Below are 18,652 nucleotides of genomic sequence, written 5' to 3'. Positions count from 1 at the left end.
ACTAGGAGTTACTTAGTTACTAGTTTCTAAGTAATAAAACAGTTCATTTAGGGTTTCCATCCCCAGATGGTTCAAAATGTGGAACGTGCTTCATTAGGTACTCGGTAGAGTCACCTTCATGGCAAGGTTCCATTAATGAGGAGAAAGCAACCATGTGTCTTTCTTGGTTTTTCCTGCTGTCCCCAAAAGTCAGTGATCATAGAAGTTTATGATGTGCATTTATTTTACCAAAGTCTGTAGCCAGAGAGCGAAAAGCACTGCTAGGCTTAGGATAACAACAAGGCCGGCATTGATTCCACAATTGCAGTGTGCCTAGGGTAAGCTGTTTTACTCTGATATGTAATTAAAACCAAGTGACCCATAAGTGATTCTAGAAACATCGGACCACTCGAATACGCCAATGAGATTTACTGTCAGAATATCAATGATAGACACAGCCGTACCAAAGTAAACAGAATCTGCCGACAGTTGAAATTTGAGTTCAAATTTGAGTTTGAGCACTTGAGCTTCCTCAGACAGCAGCCCTGAGAGGACACAGGTGTATTAATTAAGCACTAACTGCAGTGGTATATCCATCCATTACATCTGAATTCTATGAAAGAAGAGCTTAGCAACTTCTACCCCACAGCAATAAAAGTGGTTCCTTGGAACACACAGCTTTCAGAAAATAAAAGGTATCCTAAGTGCCGACTGGGTAGTCAGTCTAGCTTTTCACCTGAGTGAGTGTAGGAATTTCGTTTTCCATGATGTAGTTTGGGTGTGATGGTTGCTGTAACAAGGCTCAGCGTTTCTTTTCTGTGACCCTACTCACTTGTGAACTAAACAAAACCTTTGCCAGTGTTAAGTCACTCAGTTGTGTCCGACTCTTTGCAACCCCGTGGACTATGCAGTCCATGGAATTCTCTAGGCCAGAATACTGGAGTGGGTAGCCATTCCCTTCTCCAGGGGCTCTTCCAAACCCAGGGATCGGACCCAGGTGCCCTGCATTGCAGGCAAATTCTTTACCAGCTGAGCCGCCGGGGAAGCCCGTGCTAAATAATGTGCAGCCAAAAGTTTACAGGTGCTACCCTGACTCGGCAAAGTCTTCCCTGCAAACCAACATTTATGAGAAATGTGTGAACGCCATGACTGGAACAAAGCTCCAGGCTGTCTCTGTCATCCAGGTGTTCACACCCTCCAGCTTTTCTCTAGAAGGCCCATCGCAAGAACCAACCTGGCCTCTGGTGTGGACGAACCTCGTGACTTTGTTTGGTCTTTGGGATGCATTGGTAAGGCCACATTATCTGAAGTCTTAAGTAAGCGGAGCATCATACGGCCCTACCAGGTCCCCAAGAAGACGGAACAAAGAAATGGGCAGGCTTCAAATACAGCCGACAGGCTCGTCCTGTGGAGCTCTGCAAAATCATCTTCCTGGGAGGTCTTTTGATTTCAGAGCAGAGTGGGCCTCTCCCCACTCTGGTGATGAAACACGGAAGCATGTAGTCTGGGTGTGAAACATGGCTTGTTTATTCCCCAGGGTCCCATCAGGAAACAGTTGGCATACTCAGAAAGACATTTAGATGGGGGTGGGGGCCAGGGCTCCCTAAGTGACGGGCGGGTACCCAGAGTGGTGGCCTTACCATTGCCACCGGTAGGAAGTGGTGCAGAGCCAGGACAGAAACCTTGAAGGAGAGTCGCGTGGAGAGAGAGGACCCCCCATGTCGGGGGCGGAGCAGCTGGCCCTGGAGGATTCAGCCGCTGAATCTGAAGTGGTCAGGGAGGAAAATGCCCTGACCTTCTGACCTCCCGCCACCGCTCCCCTGGGGCCAAACCGTGTGGGGATTGGGAAGACATGGGGGCACTGATGAAACCCACCAGGTCAGCCTCACAGGCTCCCAGAGTCCAGGTTCACCAGGTTCACTGGAGGAGCTAATGGAACTTTGGAGTGAAGCAGCCAGGATGTGAGCACAGTCCTTGAGGACCGGAGTGGCTGGTTCTTCAGGATACATATTCACTCAGCAGACATTTGGTTTCCAGTCTGTGAAAAGCACCATGTGAGGGGCCGAGGATGCTGTAATAGTAGCAGCTTCCCCTGGAGGACGCATCGAGCCCAGGGCCAGGGCTTCCCCCACGGACTCTCATCGCCAACCTAGGAGGTGGGTGGGATTCCCGTCACCGGGTAGGCAGGCTGTGTGCGGAGGAGGTGGGCTTGCCCAGGGGCACAGGGGGATGGGGTCAGCAACAAGACTAGGATCCCATTCCCATCCAACCTCATGCCGTACTCATCACGTGTTGCCCCGGAGAACAGCCCCTTCCTATAAGAAAGTCTAACTGGGGAGAAAACCAGTCCATCAGCGGTGAAGAATCTCTTTCCAGAATTTTCATCTCTCCCACCTTGAGAACAAGGACTAAGACAGCATCACTGCTCTTAAGTGAAAGTAAAGTCGCTCAGTCGTGTCCGACTCTTTGCGACCCCATGGACTGTAGCCCACCAGCCTTCTCCATCCATGGGATTTTCCAGACAAGAGTACCGGAGTAGGTTGCCTTTTCCTTCTCCAGGGGATCTTCCCAACCCAGGGATTGAACCCAGGTCTCCCGAATTGCAGGCAGATGCTTTATCCTCTGAGCCACCAGGGCCTCTTAAGTGGGAGGGTGTCTAATGTGAGGCAGGGGAAGTAGTTACCCAGCGGGACCGGCTTCAGGAAGGAAGGCTCCCTCTTTACGAGATGGGGGGTGGTGGCCTGGAAGACCACGTGGTCCAGGCCAAGAAGGGGATTCCTCAGACAGAGTTGCAGCTGTGTCTTCTGGGATGGGGCCCTGGACGAGCACAGGATGAAAATACAAGGCGGCCAGTCGGAGAGGAAAGGCCTGGAACAGGGCAGGTGTAAGAGCTCGTGGTGGGGCCGTGGGGGAGATGCCAGCGAGCGGTTCAGCCTCTGTACCAGTTCTCTACCCCCTGCCCCAGACAAGGGCCCAGGAGCGTCCTGAGGTGCCCAGGGCCGGGATAAAATTTAGGTACTTAAATCAGGCAACTCGACCTCACAGTCTGCATGTGGTTCGCAGGGGACCATCCCCAGACCAGCAGCACTCACTGATATGCCCTTGAACTTTGTTAGAAATGCAAGCTCGGGGGACCTACTCCTCATTAGAAGTGCAGCCTACTCCTCAGGCCTCCAGAGACAGCAACTCTGGGCATGGGATCCAGAAACTGCTCTCTCAAGCCCTAGGGTTGGTTCTGAGGCAGGCTCCAGTTTGAGAACCTCTGCTCATGGGCTTGCCAGGTGGTGCCGTGGTAAAGAATCCACCTGCCAATGCAGGAGACACAGGAGATGTGGGTTCAATCCCTGACTGGGAAGATCCCCTGGAGTAGGAAATGGAAACCCATTCTAGAATTCTTGCTGGGAAAATTCTACGGACAGAGGAGTCTGGCAGGCTACAGTCCATGGGATCGTGAAGAGTTGGATATGACACACACAGACACACACACACACACACACACAGCTGTGGAGCCACGGATCCGTAAGTCTGAAGATCATGACTATAAGGAACTCGAAGCTGTGGTCAGTGGGGCTGGGGTGAGGGGGTGGAGAGGGGGTGGGTCCCCAGGGACAGAGGCATGTGAAATAGCACAGGACAGCCCCTGATAAATAGGGGCCAAGGTGTGCGGGGACAGGGGGCAGTGAAGGAGATGCTGCCGTTTGCTCGCTCAGTCGTGTCTGACCCTGACCCCGTGGACCACAGCATGCCAGGCAGGAGATACGAGGACTTGGGCAAGACTCCGGGTGAGCTCTGGTCACCGTTCACGGGAGGCAGTAGGGCAGGGACAGGGGGGATGAGGGGTTCAGCTAAGGTGGAGGAGGCCGTCAGTGGCACCTCGCTTGTGCCAGCTCACTTGGATCCTTACCCATTTTCTTCCTGCTCTTCTAAGTCCCTCTTCTAATGCTAAGCCCCTGCTGGGCAGTGGGTGCTGGAAAGGATGCTGGGGATAAGGGGCTGGAGGCCCCGTGATTCTTCCGGCAGCGGGGAGGCGGCCATGGAAACTGTCGGTTATTGCCCTCTGGTTATGCAGGGAGGTTGGAGGTGGCTTCGCTGTCTCGAGTTCAGGGCTGTGGGTGTGCAGACAGAGAGGCAGGTTGGCTGTCCGGGAGCCTGTGTGCCTGGGGGACTGGGCAGGAAGAAAGGCATTTTTAAATTAAACCTTTTTAGACAGAATGCTATTGCACACTTAACACCATTCTGTCTAAAAAACAATGTTTAATTGCACACTTAACAGGGCTTCCCTTGTGGCTCAGCTGGTAAAGAATCCACCTGCCATGCGGGAGACCTGGGTTGGGAAGATCCCCTGGAGAAGGGAAGGGCTACCCACTCCAGTACTCTGGCCTGGAGAATTCCATGGACAGTCCATGGGGTCACAAAGAGTCGGACACAACTGAGCAAGTTTCTCACACACACACACACACACACACACACACACACACACTTAACAGACCACAGCCTACTATAAGATGAAAGGCGGCTGGGGAACCCGGAGGAGATGGGATCGTCACCACGTGTCGGATGCGCGTTGCGTTTTCTATCTCCGTTTTCTCACCCTCACCCAAACCCCCTGGCCTCATGAGACCGTGAAGGACATTCCGAAAGCTGGGGTTTTATCCGGCGGGCGCCAGGCAGCCTTTGAAGCCTCTCAAGGAGGAAACGGTTGCGGCAGATCCTCTGAGTCTCTGATTCTCCATCCTGACCACGCATTTGCCCTGATGAGGAGCTGAGGAAAAGAAAACGCAGCTACCGGCCCAGCCCCGCTCAGCAAAGAGGCCGAGGCCCAGGCCTGGACCGCGGATGGGCCCGAGCGCCGGGGACAACACCCCCAGCGGCCCGGCCGGCCGGAGGGGCTGAGCTCAGACTCAGCAAAAAGCGCTTGGCATACTCGCCTCTAACTGTGGCGTTTTGTTTTCTTTCAGGAATGTCCGTGCCGAAGGTGAGTGTCCTTCCTCCTTCCCCATGTGGCTTCGTGATGTAAGCTGTGAGCTTTACAACCCGTTTTGCCCCTTGTTGTCCACAACTGCACACCATTCACTTAATGTGCATCTGGCATCCACAGGGAACCATCCTGAGTCCCTGTGGGGCCTTTTCTTCTCTTTAGAAACTCCTGTGTACAGGCATCCCTCATGTTATCATGCTTCGCAGAGACTGTTTTTGTACAAACCAAAGGTTTGTGGCAACCTTGTGTTGTCAGATGATGGTTAACACTTTTCAGCAATAAGGCATTTTTAAATTAAACATTGTTTTTTAGACATAATGCTATTGCACACTTAACAGACCACAGCGTAGTGTAGACATGACTTTCGTGTGCACCGTAAGACCCAAAACTTTGTGTGACTTGTTTTATCACAGTTATTGTTTTACTGCAGTGGTCTGGAACCAAACCCACTGTATTTCTGAGGCCTGCCTGAATAGCCCTTTCCAGGCTAACAATAAAACTGTAAAATAAGAAAAACCTTCATTTCATTGTTGTCGCTATGTAGAGTGTTAGGGAATAAAAAATTCTTAATCCTGGATCCCACCTCTGGAGGGTCTGCGGTAAGTTACTAAATACACACCAGCTGCTTTCTGCTGTTCGTCCTCACTGATGACGCTGGACCAGGGAGGAGCTTGTTTCCAGCCCAGACTGTTTTCTCTTTGGCAGAGCTGCTTCGGTTACCCCTTGAGCATCTTCTTCATTGTGGTCAATGAGTTCTGTGAAAGATTCTCTTACTATGGAATGAGAGGTAACTCTTCTCGACACCCCTCACCCCCATTCCCACCACCCCCGACCCCGCCCCCCCACCCCCCGGTCAGTGAGGAGCCCGAGTTGCCTCTGCCACTGCTCACCTCCTTGCCATCTCCTCCACTACCCTCTGCAAAAAGCACTCCTGATCCTGTACTTCCAACGCTTCCTGGGCTGGAACGACAACCTGGGCACCGCCATCTACCACACGTTCGTCGCCCTGTGCTACCTAACGCCCATCCTCGGAGCTCTCATCGCCGACTCCTGGCTGGGGAAGTTCAAGTGAGTCGTGGCAGCTCTCTTGTTATTAATGAGCACGCCAACGAGTAATGAAGATAAGCCTTGAGAGTTGGCATGGTGGGCTCGGGGCACAAAGAATTAGGGAACGTAAAATACTCTGAGGAGAGGCCCCATTTCTGCTCATCTTCGTACGGCCAGAGTTCAGCAGCGGCCTGGCATTCAGCAGGGTGGATGTGAGTAGCGTTGGTAGGATTTTTGGCCTCCTGTCTCATGTTGAAATAGTAGTAGGAATATGGTCTGTTAATGATGCATGTTAATGATGCAGGGCTGGGAGAACAAAGAAGCTCCCTGAAAACACCCCAGCAGCTGAGAGGCTCAAACTGCTAGACGGTGGGGCATAGGGTGCTCAGCCAGTCCTGCAGGGAGAGGTCCAAGAGCAGCCTCAGTGGTGGGGGGTGGGGGTGGTCCTCGGGAATTTTCCTTGGACTTAACACAGAAGGAAGTAAAGGCTCTTCCAGCTGAAATGCGTGACGTGGGCAGATGCAGAAATATTCACCATCTCAAAATAAGTCAGTATCATTCAAAATTAACCAATGGACCACTCCTGCCCAAGTGTTGTTACCAGATACGCGATCATGCCCTCTCACTGTTCAAAGATGCAGGTCCTCATTTTGATAGTTAGACATTGAGTCTTTCACAAAGTTCAAAGAGAAAACAGATCTTCCTTCTCCCCAGGCTCCTCCAGCCCCACTTTGCTGAACGCCTACGTGCTGGGGGCCAAATTCTTTAGCAGGCTGCCTTTCAAAGGGGTATCCGGTTATAGTCCCAACTTGAGAAACAAGGACAGTCATGACTGGGCTTTTGAAAATTGGAAGCAGAGGCCTTTTTGCGCTGGTGTCGGAAGTGGACGGTCTTGTGCAATTGACTTGGATTCTCTTGACCTCTTTTAACACAGGACAATCGTGTCGCTGTCCATCGTCTACACCATTGGGCAGGTAGTCATTGCTGTGAGCTCAATTAATGACCTCACGGACTTCAACCATGATGGAACCCCGGACAGTATTTCTGTGCACGTGTGAGTTGATGTTACCTGTGGCCCTGCCCCCGCCTCCTCACTAGCTGCTTGTTCGGTGCTCTGATTTTTTTTTTTAATTTTTAAATGGAAGTGTAGTTGATTTACAGTGTTGCGTTAGTTTCTGATGTGCACCAAAGTGATTCCATTATACATACATATTCTTTTTCATATTTTTTCATTATGGTTTATTACAAGATATCAAATACAGTTCCTATATAGTAGGACTTTGTTGTTTATCTATTTTATATATAGTAGTTTATATCTGCCAATTCCGAACTCCTATTTTATCCCTTCTCCCTTTACTGCTCTAATTTTTAATCATTTTCCTTGAAACGTTGGGCTTCCCAGCTGGCACTAGTGGTAAAGAACCCACCGGAAAATGCAGGAGACATTAGAGATGTGGGTTTGATCCCTGGGTCAGGAAGATCCCCAGAGGAGGGTACGGCAGCCCACTCCAGTATTCTTGCCTGGAGAATCCCATGGAAAGAGGAGCCTGGTGGGCTACAGTCCATGGGGTTGCAAAGAGTCAGAGATGAATGAAGGAGCTTGGCACATAGCATACTTGAAACTTCATCCTAAGTGGAAGGAAGACTTTCCTTCCCCATCAGCATAGAGAGAGGTGTTTGACTGACTCAGAGCTGGGTCTTCAGGATGTAACTGTCCTAACCGTTGTCTGGAGTCACTGCTCACTTGGAGGCTTGGCGTCTTGGGTGCACCTCCCGTGAGTCACCATCAGCTCACACGGTGTTTGTGTTCATCTCTATCTTCCCTGGAGGGACACGGACCACATGGACCCAGGTCCTCGGTTTCCCCGGGTTTCCTCAAGACTCTGTACCTTCTGTTTTCAGTCTAGTGCCACATCTCTGCTCATTTTTCAGTAATTCAATTTGTTCCAGTCTGATGTTCTGCTTTCTTAATGAAAAGTACTATTGACACCAGCTCCCCTGTGAGATGAATTTCCCTTCCCAGCAGTCTGGCCTAGCAGACAAGTTGTAAAGATTTATTTCACTTCCTGGTCTTTTGATTCAGTTCCTGGATCTATAGTAAACCATCTAATGGGTTAGGAAAATACCATTGAAATTCAAATTAGTATCTGCAGTATCTTGTGTTGCTGGTTTGTTGGTCAATCCGATTGCCCTCCAGACTAGTCCCTGGATGTGACATGCATGGTCCCCCCGGGGCACCATGTTGGTAGGGGGCAGCAGGTATAAACTCAGCCCACAGCTCAGACTCCCAGGGTCCGTGCCCCACAGACGAGCTGTAAGACCTGGGCCAACCTCCCTCCTCCACGCCTCAATTTTCCAATCTACAGTATCAATTAAGAACACGTACTTTGGTGCCAGGCTGTATGGGTTCAAGGTTTTCCTGTGCCTCTTGCTTATTGTATGATCTTCAGCAGGTTTTTCACCTTTGTGCCCAGGAGTCCTCATTTGTAATAATACCTGCCTGTGTATTAATCCAGGTGGAGACCCCGGAACACTGCCTGGCAGGCAGTACATACGTAAGAAAGTGTAGTGACTTATTTTATTTCGTGAGGTTAGTACTGAAACCCTGCTGAGAGTGGAGGGTATATAATATTCAATTGGCTATGTTTTTGTTGTCCTTTAAAATGCTTAGAGTAATACCACCAAAGACAAGTTGTTTTAAGAGGCAAATAGGCTGAAAGAGATGTTAATCCAGGAAGATAGACATGTTTTTTTTTTTTTAATTTTTAAAAAATTCTTGCTATGTGAAGTATCGTCCTTGACTTTATCTGTTTCATAAAATATTTTTAGCATTAACAACCAAGAAAATATGGAATAAGCGTTTATAAAATCCGAAATGTGTAGTGAGTGCGGGCTCTGTCAATTCAGTTGTGTCTGACTCTTCACAACCCCATGGACTGTAACCCACCAGGCTCTTCTGTCCCTGAGATTCTCTAGGCAAAATACTGGAGTGGGTTGACATTCCCTCCTCCAGGGGATTTTCGCAACCCAGGGATCAAACCCATGTCTCTTATGTCTCCTGCATTGACAGATGGGTTCTTTACCGCTAGCACCACCTGGGAACCTCAAAATTTGTAGCAACCTATTGTAAATCTAACAAAACTAAAAATGAGGTTTGGTAGATCCTATGAGTTATTTTCTTCAATTCAGGAGGTAAAACAGTAACTTGAAAAATACAAAAGTAGAATTTAAAGATAATATTTAACCCCTTTTATTATTATGATCTCTTTATTATAAAAAAGTTGTAAACCTTTTGCTCTACTTTTTTCCAGTCTTCTGTACTTTATAAACAAGTTAAGATCCTACTACATAAACTGCTATTCTGCTTTGCAGTTAAATCATGTTTTCTAAAGTCTTCTAACGACTGTTTTGAGTCTGTTATAACTGTATCAGAGACAATGCTTAAAATTTCACTTACACATTCTTTTGCTAAAAAGCATAAGGTTACAAAAGAATTCCATGCATAAAACTTTGTTCCACACCCAAACCATTGCTTTAAATTTTCTAGATGATAAATTATTAGATAAAGGTACGGATTTGAAGGCCCTTGAGTTCAAGTTTCATTCAACTGTCAAGACTGCATTCCTGTGAACTATCTTCTCATACAGATTGAATCCCCTTCTGTGTGCCTGGTCATCTTAGGGAAATTAGGGGAAAGAGAAGCTTCTACTTCTAAGGACCTCACGTTTCGGAATCCCCACCTCTTTCCCAGGGCGCTCTCCATGATTGGCCTGGTCCTGATCGCTCTGGGTACTGGAGGGATAAAGCCTTGCGTGTCTGCATTTGGCGGAGATCAGTTTGAAGAGGGCCAGGTAAGCACACGTGCCTCCACTGAAACCACATCAATGATTATAAACACCCAGGAATCAAATCCCAGCGACACAAAGTGTTTTCTCCATTGGAGATGGTTCGGGTACATGTGACAGTAAGACACTGACCAAAGCCAGGTTCAAAGTCAAGTCCGATCATCAGCTACAGCTGACCCTTTGCTATATAGCCAAGTCACCATACCCTATCCTTTCCATTACAGGAAAAGCAAAGGAACCGATTTTTTTCCATCTTTTATTTGGCCATTAATGCTGGAAGTTTGCTTTCTACCATCATCACGCCCATGCTCAGAGGTAAAAAAATATATATATCTGAAATGGACCTTGGTTATTCTTTTTTTTTTTTTTTTTTAATTGTGAAGAGAAGTCAGGTGGAAAGGTTGAGAATTTGTTGGTTTGTTTGTCCCTCAATTCTCTCATAACATTTCAGCTATCATATACATGCTGGAGGACTCAGTGAAATCCAGAATGCCGACTGCTTTTCTTTCAGGGTTTATCTCCTTTTCTAATTTTATTAGAATCCCTTATCCTAGAGACCCCTGCAGAATCTAAACTATCCTTAGCATAGCAATCGATTTTTCTATACTATTTTTTTAACGTATTTATTTTTAGTGGGAGGGTAATCACTTTACAATATTGTGTTGGTTTCTGTCATATAGCAACAGGAATCAGCCATAAGTATACATATGTCCCATCCTTCTCGAACCTCCCTCCCACCTCCCACCCTATCCCACCCTGATTTTTCCATATTATTGTTAATGCAAAGTTCTTTTTTTTTTTAATTTTAATTTTTTTATTATTTTTATTTTTTTTTTTAAATTTTATTTTATTTTTAAAACTTTACAATATTGTATTAGTTTTGCCAAATATTGAAATTATGGTAAAAGCTAAGACAAGAGAGGCTATTTGGAAACTAAAGTGGGTAGGCCAGAGTTGACATTTTGCCTTCAAACCTTGCTCCCCAGAGACATGCAGTGAGTCAGGAAGAATTTAGCAGGCTAGGCTTTATTCTTTGTTTTCCTATCATCTTCTTTCCTTTTTCCTTATCTTCTACTAGATATTTCTAAAAGAACTGCCCCCAAGAAAGAGAAAGAGATAACAGCTATCCACAGCACTCAGATCTTTGTGCTTGCCGGCATTCCACTAAGAATTTATGAATTTCCCACGTGGAAGGAAATATTTGGGGACAAACGAGACCAAAATAGGTGTCCATTTTGGCGGGTTCATGGTGTCCACACCTCGAATCATAATGAATTATGGGAGAAGATAATCCGTGGGGTTAATGTACTTCTGCCTGGAGCAGTACTTTGAAGATGATATTTAAACCTCAGTCTAACTTGTTCTGTGTGAACGTTTACTAGCCTTTCTTCTTCCGTTACGTTTCCTTACCTCCCCTAACCTCCTTCGCCTCCAGGTTCTACCGTATTCTGGGATGTGCTGTGCATGTTTGAATTGGAGAATGCATAATAGGATAATTGTCAAAGGAAAGTCCTGGCTCTTATACAAATATAAAATGAATGTTTTACAAAGATTTTATATAACGTATTAGTCAGTGAGGGAACTGGAAAACTGCTGCCATCAGTTTAAATAAGGATCTGCCTGAGATTTATGCTCCTTACTGGGTGCGGACATTATTTTGCATTGGTGTGAACAGGAATTGCTTGTACAGTCATGAGCAGGAAACATTGGCATGACGACAGTTTTCTGTCCAGTCGACTCTTTTTTCTCTGCAGGACTGTGAGATGGCTGATCAAAGACAAAGCCAAACCCCTTTAGGATTAGATGATTCCTGGAGGCTGGAGGCATTTCTGTTGCCCCTTCCAGAGTCTTTATTTTTTTTTTTTTTCCCCCTACCAACCCTAGGATTTCAGAGCTAAAATAGACCTTCAGTCAGGAGTTGGGAGACTATGGCCCACAGGCCAAATTCAGGAATCTGGACAAAGCCATCAGAGTGTGTATTATCTGTGGCTGGCTTCACCCTACAAAGGCGGGGCTCAGTAGGTAGGACAGATCTGTAGCCTAAAAGATTTACTGACTCTTCACAGAAAAGTTTGTTGATCCCTGCCCTGGGTGATCTAATTGTTTTCTTTTTTTAATTTAATTTTATTTGGCCACGTCACATGGCCTGAGGGATCTTGGCTTCCTGACCAGGGATCGAACCTGTGCCCCCTACAGTAGAAGTGCAATGTCTTAACCACTAGGCCACCAGGAAAATCCCTGTTTTCTAATTGGCATGAATTCAGGGGCATACAATCCTGATTTTCCAGGGCCCTTTGATTTTACTTTCTCAGTCCCACTTTCTTCAGGTTATATGTATCCAGGTCATTTTCATCTCTCCTCCTAAGTAAGTCCACAGAACATAAGGGTTCCCACTGATTTTGGTTTGGCTGGTATTAGACATCTATTTAGAGGCTAAGGTTAGAACCTCCCTTCATCTCCTGCTATTTCTGCTACAAAGCTGCTTTGCTTAGCTGGCAATGACATCAGTAAGACAAATGAGTAAGTCTAGAAAATTAAATGAAAACAGTGTGTAATTACCAGTTAAGGATTTTTCTGAAATAAATAAGTACTACCATTGCCATAATGAATTTTAATCTTGTCATTTCCCCCCAGTTCAAGTATGCGGAATTCACAGTAAGCAAGCTTGTTACCCCCTGGCCTTTGGGGTTCCTGCTGCACTCATGGCTGTATCTCTGAGTAAGTAGAAGTCAGTTAGATTAATACAGTCCTGTGGTCAGGTCAGGCCCTCACATAAATTGTTGTGACCAACTTTTAAAAGTTCATGTAACAAATTGTAATAGTGAGTAGCCCGAAGAATTGCCATCCCGTGTTAAACATACTCTGAGGATTCAAAGAAAATAGAGTTGGCATATTGTTTCAGAATGAATAGGATGAAAAAAATAGTCTACAGGAAAAGGGATCTCTTGAGTGGGACATTTAAGGATTTAAAACTATTTAGGCAGATTAAGAAGAAGGTATCTTAAGATTAAGATAGAATCTGCTGGACTAGGTGAACCTATGGCTGAAAGCTTTTGTTCTTATCATCGACAACTCGCCTAAAGACATGGCAAGGTCATTTAAATACTTCTAAACAAACCTGTTTTCTGAAATGTATCATCTCTAAATGTTTCTGCAAGACTGTCTTCCCTCTGGAAGGAGTCTGTGTGTATAGTCATTTGCACGTTAAGTTCTTGGCGTTGGCTGCTTAGGAAGTGGGAAGAATATTCCACAGAAGATAGTCCAGTTTGAAAGATGGTAGATGTCTTCATTTCCTTGGGCTATCATAACAAAACACCACATACTGAGTGGCTTAAATAACAAAAATTTATTATCTCACATTTGTGGGGGCTGGATTGAAGAAAATTAGCATTGAGTGAGAATACAAACAAACCTCTCTTCCTTTAACTGTAAAGAACACCCACAATCTGGCACATACTTGGATATATGCTTGAGAGCTGGCACCTGTCAAAACTTCAAGCCTTCTTAAATGGACAAAAACAAATAGATCATCAAACAATCCATCAGTGTTTTAACATTACTGAGTTGTGGTGTTGGATAATTAGAAATCCTAGCATAGGGATTGTTTTTCAGAATCTCTTCCAGAAAGACTTCCACCCCACCCCCCACCAAGTTATTTTCACAACACTGTGCATTTTCTAAGAAGGTCCATGAAAGAATGACCTCACTGAAAAAGTACTTTTAACCTTCATAAAGCTGTAGATGCAGATGCATAGATGGACAGATCTATTTCTGTCCCATGACCACAGAGTAAATTCTGCCACATGTGATTAAGTAAAAGTTTCAACAGATTAATTCCTATTTTTTGTCTGTAGATCTGAAAAAAGAAGAAAAAACTTTCTCTTCCCATTGCAACCCCAGAAAATTAAAGCTGTGTTCTCTGCCCTTGTAGAGTAAGGCATTAATCTGCTTTGTCAAAGCACTTATCCCTTTAAAGAGGAATAGGACTCACGCTCAAATAGCTGTACTGAGTGTCTGCAAGCTGCAGTTCTGGGAAGGAGATGGTATTAGGCTTCAATGTTTGCATATGAAAACACAGTGTAATATTTCTCAGAAGCCCCTGTGATTATTAGAGTCAAAAGCACTGTGGAACCTGGGGGAGAGGGAGGTAAACCCACCCTTTGAGTCATCCCAGTATTTCCAAAATAAGGTTGTAACTCAGATAAAAACACGTGTTCTGAGTCACAGATAGTTCTGTCAAACACCTTGTTGACGTGTCTTCTGCTCTCCCCAGTCGTGTTTGTCATTGGCAGTGGAATGTACAAGAAGGTCCAGCCCCAGGGAAACATCATGTCTAAAGTCGCCAGGTGCATTGGGGTGAGTATTTCAGTACTCCTCTCTCTCAATCACATTTCGTCACCCCACCCCCCCACCCCGAACCTTCTGCCTCCTTTAAATTAAATCTCCATGAACCTTTGACTTTGCTCTAAACATTTTCTTGGTGGCCTTTACTCTTTTGATAAATTGAAGTTTCTTATAAAACTTACCAAATGGAAAAGGACACAAATAGAACTCAAAACGGGAGGGATGGAAAAATAGCTCCTGATCCTTTAAAATAAGATCAGTGGTGAAAGAAAAACAAATCAGAGGGACTCTCCGCTTCTTTAAAAATGACAAGCAGCATCTGATGTTCATCAGGGAGCAGTGGAACTAAGATGGAGAGGCCAGGTTTTGTAATGTATATCCAGAGTGGAAGCATGGACAATGTCAGCGATCTTCTTTTCAGGAACTAAGGCCAAGAAAATAACTTTTAAAAATGAACACAGCTTCACATTAGAAGATTGTAATTCTACTGAATGCTGCTCCGTAGAGAATCCAGACAGTGAGGTAGTAACAGTGTGGTTTTCTTTACTGCAGCTCAAACACTCCCAGTGAGTGAGAGGTTAAAAATAAATGCATGTTAGGCCTTTAGCATCATCATGACACATGTCTTCTCTCCCGAGTCTTCCACTGAAGGGAGTTCAACTGAAATGTGTTTCACTGATAAAGGAGTTGGTTCTGTTTTGAAACTTGCTTGTTCTTCCTTCCTTTCAGTTTGCCATCAAAAATAGGATTAGGCATCGGAGTAAGAAATTTCCTAAGAGGGAGCACTGGCTGGACTGGGCTAGCGAGAAATATGATGTAAGTGATGATTGTTGCTGCAACGGCCCCAGTGATTGCAATTCATGTTATTAAGGCTACATGGATAAAATTATCAGTTGTATCTTCAAGTTTATTAGCATTTTAAAGAAGACGATGCGTGAGAGAGCTTATTTACACTGAAAAGAACTTGAGAAACAGTGATATATAATTTATCTAGAAACAGTATCACCTTTCCGTAGACGTTTGTGTGGAATCATCGGCCTTGAGTTATGTGTCATTACGATCACATAACTTTAGATCAAATATGGAAGAGTTAAGTGATGGTGGTGGGATTTACATTTAGTGAATTTACCTTGAAACGAGTAACTTACCTCAAGTGTTAAAGATGTTTGCATTCATATTTTCAATACATTAGGAATCTGGGGTTTTCTAAAGAAAACTGTGATAGAGTTCTTGGAACAATGACTCACCTCCCAGCTTGTCTCTAGATGAGACCGTGTCTAAGCTGAAAATGGCATTGCGGGAGAGCTGTGCTGATTGCGGCGGGCTGTGACTGACACACTCTCTGCCTCCAACTGCAGGAGCAGCTCATCTCTCAAATTAAGATGGTTACAAGGGTGATGTTCCTGTACATTCCTCTCCCCATGTTCTGGGCCTTGTTTGATCAGCAGGTAATGTGAAACTATGCTTCTGTACATCTTCATTAACAGAACATGCTTCGGGCGTATTTAGTTCCTGAAAATGTTCTCTTCCAGTTCCTTTTTCATGTTTCATTTATATGGTAACTGTTAGATCACCTTGCTGTTGTTCAGCCGTTTGATCGTGTCCAGCTCTTGGCGAGCCCATGGACTGCAGTACACCAGACTTCCTTGTCCTTCACCATCTCCCGGAGTCTGCTCTCATTCATGTCCATTGAGTCAGTGATGCCGTCCAACCATCTCATACTCCAGCACCCCTTCTCCTCTTGCTCTCAACCTTTCCCAGCATCAGGAAATCACCTGGGTTTCTTTTTTTAAAAAAATTAACTCTAGGTGGTTCTATCCACATCTGGGTGGCAAAATAATGAAGAAAATTAGGTAAGGGTTGAGTAAAGGAGCCTTGGGAAATGTTTTTTTAACTTTTTATTTTGTACTGGGGTATAGCCAATTAACAATGCTGTGACAGTTTCAGGTCTACAGCCAAGGGACTCAGCCATACATGTACGCGAATCCATTCTCCCCTCCCGTGCAGGCTGCCACATAACATTGAGCAGAGTTCTCTGTGCTATACAGTAGGTCCTTGCTGGTTATCCATTTTAAATACAGCAGTGTATACCTGTCCGTAGGAGTCTTGCGAAAGATTTGACCCAAGTGTCCAGGACTCCTGCCAGTCAGAGTGAGAACAAAGAGGTTTTCTACTGATGGTTGTTATTTAGTTGCTGCTAAGTCGTGTCCAGTTCTTTGTGACTCCATGGACTGCAGTGTACCAAGCTTCCCTGTCCCACTGTCTCCCAGAGTTGCTCGAATTCATGGCCATTGAGTCGGTGATGCTATCCAACCATCTCATCCTCTGTCACCCCCTTCTCCTCTTGCCCTCAGTCTTCCCCAGCATCAGGGTATTTTTCAGTGAGTCATCTCTTTGCAACAGGTGGCCAAAGTATTGGAGCTTCAGTTTCAGCAACAGTCCTTCCAGTGAATATTCAGGGTTGATTTCCTTTAGGATTGACCGGTTTGATACAGCAAGTAAAAGATGTATTGTCTTGTATGGGATCCACTTTAGACTTAAACTTGATATCTTGCACACTGAAATGGGATGCTTGGGCTAGAAGTACCATCCAGAAATGCGAAATGACTCTGCCAAAGTCATTCTTCCCAGAGCAGGAGCTGGAACACATCATTGACTTGTCACAGTGGGAAGACATGTACCTAGGAATTTTTCAAAATAAGGTTAGAAAACCCAATGCATGATGCTCAGGAGCCAAAGTCATAAGATAGCCTTTCTTTTAGAAACTGAAGTTGAAGAAAAAAATTTGCACACATGCATGGTTTTATTGCACAGGTATGATTATTAAAAGGATATATCTTCTCTTGGGGGGAAAAAAAGTGTAGACATTAATCTCCTCATTTGAAAGTATGGAATTCAGACCAGCATCTTAACCTGTTTTCCATGTTGGGCAGGGAGCAGTTATTAGAATCAGGCTTGCACTAGAAACGCACTCAGCACCTTTCAGCTGTGTGACTTGGTGTCATCCTGTGAGCCTTCTGAAAGTGTAATGACTCAGGACAAGGTGGTGAGGATCCAAAGAGAGAACGTGTACGAAGTAGTCAGTGACCAGCTTTGATTAAGAACTCAGCCAGTGGCAGACTTCCTGACTTTCTATGCTGTTCTCCCAGTGGAGGGACCGGATGTGATAGATTACACTGAAACATTCACATATCCAGTTCTCCATGGGCTATATAACATCCACTTGTACAGTCCTGCATCATCTGTTACTGCAAAACAGGTTGAATGTCAATAGGCTGCCCAGGTTTAAATCCATCACCCTCTTTATGGAGATACACTTTAGGACAGTCTAGCTGTGGAAATCCCATGGACGGAGGAGCCTGGTGTGCTGCAGTCCATGGGGTCGCTAGAGTCGGACACGACTGAGCGACTTCACTTTCACTTCTCACTTTCACGCATTGGAGAAGGAAATGGCAACCCACTCCAGTGTTCTTGCCTGCAGAATCCCAGGGATGGGGGAGCCTGGTGGCCTGCCATCTATGGGGTCGCACAGAGTCGGACACGACTGAAGCGACTTAGCAGCAGCAGCAGCAGCTGTCAGCAGTAGAACTCTTAACAGTTATGATATTCCTGAAACTGTGATCCCAGTGAATAGAGAATATCCTCAGGGTATGAAGCTGCTCTTACCTTGCAGGTGATGTCAGCTTCCCAGCAAACCTCAGAAGTGCATTTTTGTCTTTCTGAAGAATGTTGTTGTTGTTCAGTCCCCGTTCATGTCCTACTCTTTGTGACCCCATGGTCCGCAGCATGCCAGGCTTCCCTGTGGTTCACTGTCTCCCAGAGTTTGCTCAGACTCATGTCCATTGAGTCGGTGATGCTAACCATTTCATCCTCTGCCACCCTCTTCTCCTGCCTTCAATCTTTCCCATCCTCAGGGTCTTTTCCAGTGAGTCGTCTCTTTGCATCAGGTGACCAAACTGTTGGAGCTAGCTTATCTCAAAGCAGTACTTTGTGCACTCCTCGTGAGGGCTTGGAGTGCTATCTGCTGTTAAAGTGGAAACGCAAGCGGTTTCCTCAGCTATAGTCACAGCGGAGCCGGAGACCAGCCTGATGTTGACAAACAGTTTTAAACCCCGTGACAATTCAGACCTCATTCCTGGTTAGGAAAAGACTCCACACTGACTTGTAAAACATTTAAAACCCATATTCCCAAATGATGCAGTATGCCTATTTGTTTTTTAAGGGCTCCAGGTGGACACTGCAAGCAACGACCATGAGTGGGAAAATTGTAAGTCTGGGGCACGGAGACATGGACAACCCCGGGTCACTATTCCTTTGCCCTCTTTCTGCTTCCCTCTCATAACATTTCAAGCCCTCAAGTGATCCTCTATGCGAACTTATCAGTGAGATATCCCCCCTCTTTTTTAGGGAATCATTGAAATCCAGCCGGATCAGATGCAGGTAGGAGAAAATACTTCAG

General features: G+C 45.7%; 1 protein-coding gene across 1 annotated transcript in view; it reads left to right on the top strand.

Annotated features, from left to right (window-relative positions):
- Window positions 1-18,652, top strand: part of SLC15A1 (solute carrier family 15 member 1) — a 46,758-nt gene that overhangs the window by 13,675 nt on the left and 14,431 nt on the right. Inside the window, exons 2-13 of the mRNA XM_061435277.1 lie at window positions 4,938-4,954; window positions 5,663-5,744; window positions 5,884-6,025; window positions 6,939-7,058; window positions 9,756-9,855; window positions 10,074-10,164; window positions 12,484-12,567; window positions 14,123-14,205; window positions 14,923-15,009; window positions 15,552-15,641; window positions 18,416-18,460; window positions 18,601-18,633. Coding sequence (XP_061291261.1) covers window positions 4,938-4,954; window positions 5,663-5,744; window positions 5,884-6,025; window positions 6,939-7,058; window positions 9,756-9,855; window positions 10,074-10,164; window positions 12,484-12,567; window positions 14,123-14,205; window positions 14,923-15,009; window positions 15,552-15,641; window positions 18,416-18,460; window positions 18,601-18,633 — 974 coding nt within the window. The remainder of the gene's footprint in view (window positions 1-4,937; window positions 4,955-5,662; window positions 5,745-5,883; window positions 6,026-6,938; window positions 7,059-9,755; window positions 9,856-10,073; window positions 10,165-12,483; window positions 12,568-14,122; window positions 14,206-14,922; window positions 15,010-15,551; window positions 15,642-18,415; window positions 18,461-18,600; window positions 18,634-18,652) is intronic.

The sequence above is a fragment of the Bos javanicus genome, chromosome 12 (assembly GCF_032452875.1).
Source record: "Bos javanicus breed banteng chromosome 12, ARS-OSU_banteng_1.0, whole genome shotgun sequence".
Taxonomy (NCBI): Eukaryota; Metazoa; Chordata; class Mammalia; order Artiodactyla; family Bovidae; genus Bos; species Bos javanicus.
The sequence above is the reverse complement of the archived record's forward strand: the minus strand, read 5'-3'. Positions and strand labels throughout refer to the sequence as shown.